The sequence below is a fragment of the Pithys albifrons genome, chromosome 8, assembly GCF_047495875.1.
Source record: "Pithys albifrons albifrons isolate INPA30051 chromosome 8, PitAlb_v1, whole genome shotgun sequence".
Classification (NCBI taxonomy): domain Eukaryota; kingdom Metazoa; phylum Chordata; class Aves; order Passeriformes; family Thamnophilidae; genus Pithys; species Pithys albifrons.
This window is the reverse complement of record NC_092465.1, coordinates 26,796,307-26,802,464: the sequence shown is the minus strand read 5'-3', so window position 1 is coordinate 26,802,464 and position 6,158 is coordinate 26,796,307. Positions and strand designations below refer to the sequence as shown.

The 6,158-nt window shown below is 45.6% G+C and overlaps 1 protein-coding gene across 4 annotated transcripts in view; it reads right to left on the bottom strand.

Annotated features, from left to right (window-relative positions):
- Window positions 1-362: 362 nt before the first annotated feature.
- The window catches only part of PARD3B (par-3 family cell polarity regulator beta), a 394,364-nt gene continuing 388,568 nt past the window's right edge, over window positions 363-6,158 (bottom strand). For all 4 annotated transcript variants that reach the window (XM_071561897.1, XM_071561898.1, XM_071561899.1 and 1 more), the window contains one exon: window positions 363-5,045. In XM_071561897.1, the coding sequence (XP_071417998.1) occupies window positions 4,691-5,045 (355 nt within the window). In that variant the 3' untranslated portion in view covers window positions 363-4,690. The remainder of the gene's footprint in view (window positions 5,046-6,158) is intronic.

Sequence of the window (6,158 nt, the reverse complement as noted above, 5' to 3'; positions counted from 1 at the left end):
AAGCTCTGTGGGAACTGTAGCAGTACCCATGCAGCTGCCCAAGCTGAAGTTATCTGAGATGGCAAGGGACTTCTTTCTCGTGTCTCTTTTCACTCCTGGATATGGAATCAGGATTCAGGCTCTACAGCTGAGACAATGCAGATTTGAGGGGGAATCAGGTTAAGCCCTGTGGTGCTTTTTTTCTACAAAGCAGAGCATGGCTGCTGTGGTTTTTGTTTGTTTTTTCACAAAATGTCACCTTACCAGTTCTGATCCAGTCTGAATCACATGTCATCTTCTAATATCAAATCACATCCATGACTGAGGATGACTTTGTAGACACAAAAAAAGGAAAACACTCTATGTACAAATACATAATCATATATAGTCTTAAAGCCTTTATTTTAATGCAAAATAAACCAGGTAAAATTTATATAGCCATATGTAACAAAAGATCAAAATCTTTGATGTGGTACTAGTAAAAACTTCTCAAATTATGTGTCAAATTTCTCCCCCAAAACAATAACACATGATTTTTAAATCAGTTTCACTTAAACACACAGGTATTGTCAGGATCACAAGCACCTCTCTCTCCCTCACAAAAACAGAACAGTGTCTTACAAAGCCTTCTCTTCTATGCAGACGTAGTGAATAGCGCTTCGCATTTTGCACATAAGGCTTAAGGACCCTGCAGAACAACTGTGACAAAGAGCACAGGTGTGGGGCCTTTTGGGAGTGCAAAGCAGTCCCTGCTCAGAGCAGTGTCAGGATGCGGCCCTGGCAGAGCAGTCGGTAGGATTCACTCACAGCACTAACTCTGATAAACAAATCTGTGATGGCTGGGAGGAGGAGGTAGCACAAGTCATCTGTAAAAAAATTAGGCAGCATGTGAAGCTATTTCTAGATCAGGAAGCTGGAGTGAATTGGAATTCAGGGCTGCATGCACTTTTTCAAGGCAGGAGCCTTTTTTTTTTTTAATTTGATGTTTAATTCCCCCCCTTTTTTTCTTCCCCAAGAAGGGCAATTGATATTTCTTTATGCATTCAAGGGGTGCCTAGAGACTTCTGCATCATGATATATCACAGTGGTAATATTGGCTTGCAGGCCAAGATCATGGCTCAGTAGTGGGTGGTCACTCAGAAAATCCACAGGCTCTTTTTCTATCTCTTAATCTTTCAACTGCTGGGCCTGGCTGGCCCCATGCCAGAGCCAGAAATGCAGGCTGCACGCCATCGGCTCAGGAAATCAAAGCTTGTAGCCTCAGATGAGCGCGGGCCGCTCTCCCCCTTGCCTTGACTCCTGTTCACACGCACACTCACAGCACGCTGCTCCTGCGGCAAACCCAGCTCTCCCTTCACACCCACTACGTCAGTAACTTTGCTGCTGGACTGGCACATTTTGGATGAGGGAGTGTGAGGCAATTACGTGTCAAGAGCATTTCAGACTCATAATTTTCCCAAACATATGGACATATGGGGAAAAGAACAACTTGTTACTTAACGGCTCTTTTGGATTTTGCAAGTGTGTATTTTCAACCGTCAGTTGTAGCACCTCGTGAATTCTGCACGGTACATATTTTTCCACAATATGGTGCTAAAATCATACATTTTACACTGCAGAAAAGCTGACTATATATACTGTAGTTACACATTATACTTTTGAAAATACCATACCTCTACCAGATATTAAACCAGAAAATGGTACTTTTCTCCCATAACAATGGCACTAGAGATTGAAGAGATGCTCTGTAATACTTTTTGGTCTTGTTCCCCCATCTAGGTCACAGTGTTCTTCCTCCTTAGCTCCTTACCTGTAGGATGCATCCATATATTATACTTACAGCACTTTTTTTTTTTTGATTGGAAGAAGCTCTCTACTGACTTCTGCTTCCTGAGCAGAAGCATCATTTAATAACCTGTTGGGTAAGATTAACAGCTCAGAAGGTGTTCATTTGATCTGTCTGCCTCAACTGAGTGGAGCTGATGTAGTCAAGGAGAGCTCTTAAGGAAATATTCGGGTTACAGGGAGACAATTGCACAGGTCCTTCAAAGGCTATAAATAACCCAGGAGCTGTTTTCATCCAGATTTTATTTGGCCCTGGCTCATGAAATACTTTAAATAAGTTCTGTGCACTGTGCAGCGATGCCTTTTGAAGGGTTAGTTGAGAGTGATTTACAAAGGCAGTAGCTGTTCTTAATTGTGGCCTGGCTTGATAAAGCCACTGTCTCAAACATATTAGTTTCTTTACAGCTGGATCAAATGTATCAAGGGTTATATTTCAAGGATGGAAAGGAAAGTATTTTAATTTGTTTTTGCTTCACTTTCAACAGGCCTTTATAACTCCAGCGGCTATCCTGTGGCTGCCAAGTCCTGGCTGAGTATCCTACAGCATTTAAAACTCTCGGAGAGAAGTACAAAGCTGTGTAAAGCACGTACATGACAGGCAGAGTTTCCTTGGGGAATGCGCCTTATTTATGGAGGGTACTGAGAGACATCCAGCTTTACATCCAAACCTCCCTCCAGAGGTTTTTTCCTCCTACATTACTAGGGAAGAGGGCAGAAAGAAATGGAACAAGAATCAAACGCACTTGCTTCATAATCGGTTGCATTACTCTCCCTCTTTCCCTCCCACCAATGCTTCTTCCTGACTGGGTTGAAAGCTGTGCCTGCCCCTACCCCAGGGAGTCCAGCCTTCTGTCTGAATCACGAAGGTGCTCCCCCACCACCTGAACGCTGTCTCCTCTTTCCTGCTTCCCAGCCCAGCCGGTGGGCAGAGGCTGGTGTGAATGCAAACACTAGAGCCTGCAAGAGCTCGCTGTGCCTCAGGGTTATGCTAGTCTCTGACCAGCAGCAGCAGCAGAGAAGAAACCTGGGCTGGGATTAAATGGTGTTTCTCACCAGGGCCATTACCTGCTGGCGGGACACACTCCTAGCATGACAAATCTTCCTGGTGATATTTAATACCTGGAAAGTGACCTAAGTGATTTAATCTGTTGCATACTAAAGGTGTCAAAAAGACATCAAAGAAATCCTTATCCTTAATCCTTGGCCAGGTCACAGTCTCTTCCTGATGAGGAGAGGAGGCCCAATGGTTTAGTAACATTCCCAAAAGGCAGAAGTTGAGGAATTAAGGACACTTGGAAATAATATATTTCTAGGTCGCATGACTGCATGGTTTCCCTGCAAGAAAATCCTTGAGACAGATCTCTAAGCATTCACAGCCCTCTTGGACCAGGTCGCATAGGTCCCTGTGGCTGGGACATGAATTTCTGACCTCTTCCCAGATTGGCTGGCTGTACAGCAAGCTCAGATTGTGAGGGGCAAAGAGCTGGGCATGTACCCCAAAATGCCCTGTCCCCCCCACCTGGCTCTGCTGCACTGCTGGCCCCCTCTCCCCACCCACACGTTCTCTCTTCCTATGCACTGCTGCAAATAACTTGCTACAAACAGCTATTCTCTCCTCTTCCTCCTGGGCCCCAGGGTCTTGAAGCCCTCCCTGTTGTTTTCCTTGTCTTTTTTCCTCACCACTTGCTGTGAAAAGCCCCTTCCCCCAGTGACCTGATGGCCTCTGGCTGCAGGAACTCGAGTGGTTTGGCACTTGGCATGGCGGGGCCGTGCGCTGCCAGAGTCTGAGCTTCTCTTGTGCACTGAGGTGACCCCATACCAACAGGTGCCTTCCCACGGCAGCAGCCAGGGCATGGCACACCGCTGGCCAGCACTTCGCTGCAACACTGCCCAGAGTGGGCCGGGAAGGGGCTGCCCTGATGGAGCAAGGCAGGACCTGATACAGAAGAACTATGGAGTCCATGCTCACAGCCATCTATCTCCTCAGCTGCTTCTTACAGGGCAGCTCCACTGAAACCCCAAGAATGACACTTCCTGACAGGAGCTGAGAATCTGTTCTCCAGGGTTTACATTTAAAGAGTGCACGCTATGTAACTAAGAAACATTCACAAGCACACACACATACACCTACAGACACAGTTCTCAGGTGACTGGCTGCCTGTCCTCTGTGAGCCTGCCCAAGCGTAGAGGGTAAAGCTTTCCGCCTTACTCCAAATGCAGCAGGTGCAATATGAGGAGACTCTTGATACACAAACTGCAAAAAATAAAAAAGGCTGCAAGATAAATGCTGCCACCACCAAAAAGGAAGAGGAAGACAGAGACCAGATTACAAATCTGGAACTGCAGCATCCTTAAAGCACAGAGCTGCTGGAATGTGGCCGCTACTTCTGTGGTAGTCCCTTGTCAACTCATGATCACACACTGGATCACACAAGATCCCCAGCTCCACATGAAGTCCGTACTGCATGCTGTGTTCTCACTTAAAAGGCTCTACAACAGCACTCTGAAGTAAACTCTGGTGACTCTGCTGCCCTTACACAGACAGCTATGTACTGTATAGGTGTAACTGGATTTGAAAAATAGCCCTGAGGTGTATTTAGTGTTGCGTTTCATTTCTAGCAGCCACTTTCTATTTCTAAAAGGAATTAAAAAACACACAACTGTCTGGTACCTCACATATTCAAAACACATCGTACCTCACGTGGCTTTAGTTTGCCTGTTAGAAAGCACCTATGCTGAGCCCAGCTCAGTAAGAACGACTCCAGGTCTCGTGTGCCATTCTTACAGGCAGCTATGCTTGGGAACAACTCTACAAGGGTGGTGTCCAACGGGACTTCTGGGCTGTGCTGGCGAGTCCAGTGCATGGCTATACAGCTGCAGTCATGGGGTTCTTCTGCCTGGGATCCTGTTGCCTGTACTGGTACTGGTCTGGGCTGGTCCCACGGTGTCGGATAATTTCATTATAAGCTGGTGCTCGGTGAGGCTGAGGAGGGGAAGGTGGCACGTCCTGCCGGAGAGGTCCTTTATGCTGGTTTGTGACAGGCTGGGCTGGGTAATAATGGGGGTACCTCAATTCTGCCACTCTTGTGTCTGGCACACGGATGTGGTTCCCCTTAGATGAGTGCATAACAGGCTGTCCTCCTTGGTAGTAGGGAAGATCTCTCTCTTTGTATGTTACTCGTGGCCCTGTTAAATATTCTAGTGGTTCTGCAGGTCCACGCCTGAGGAGAAAAAACATAATAAAGCACATAAAAAGGCAGTCTACTAGCCCAGTGACACATTATTGTACTTACAATCTATGTTTACTTTGGGAAAGGAAATGCCACCTCAAGCATGACAGGTCCTGATGAATTAAAAGAACTTCTGAAGGATAACAAGTCTCCCACCTGCATGGTACAAAAGTCAGTAACATCCAGGACGCTGGAGGAAGGGTCCAGCGCACATCACAGCCCTTTTACAATGGTGAAGCACTGGAGCTCTTCAGCTCCCAAGGTCAGCCTCCTGTGATCCATTTGCTATAATGGAAACAAAGCTCCTTTAAACAATGCATGTTTGACTGAATCTTATCTAGCCTGAGGATAAACAGATGAGTTGAGTCTGCAAGTCTGCAAATCCCATAAGCTTTACAAGCACAAATATTCGCGCTTTCCAAGCCATTTCCCACTATTCTCTCCTAACATGTCAGACCGTAAAACTTTCCAAACACCAAAGTTGGAAAAACTGAAACTCCTGGAAGAAACACTAGGGATGTCAGGCTACAATACCTGTGTTTAATGGGCAAGCTGCCAGTGGTGTTTCAAAAAACCTGTGATCTAGAAGGCCTGATATTACAACAGCCCTGTAACTTGTGTGCATCAGTATGGATCTGACAGCCTCTATTTCACGTGAAAAGCAACATGTGAACATGTCATCCCTGAGGATGTGCCATGGAGCCCTCTCTGTATCTTAATCTCATGATTTGCACTAATGAAACATTGATATTTTTTCCTAGTACAACTTAACTTGTGATACTTTTGAAATGGCAAAAATAATTGTTCTCACAGACATGTCACCAGATCATCCCCAAAAGTTCAACTCAATTAGGAGTTTTTGCCCGTCTGACTGCAAATGTCTTTGCACTCTGGGCAAAGCCTCCTATTGAGAGCTGAAGGAGGATGACAGGATTTTGACCCAAAACAGGGGCTGTAACCATAAAGCAATTACACCTGCTCTGTAGTTTTGGAACTGAACTCATCAACTGTTTTAATATTCTTTGCATACATTATCAAAGAAGTCATCATTCTGGTACAGCAGATCAGGTGTTCAAAATTTGTCAATGACTCTCTTAATCACAC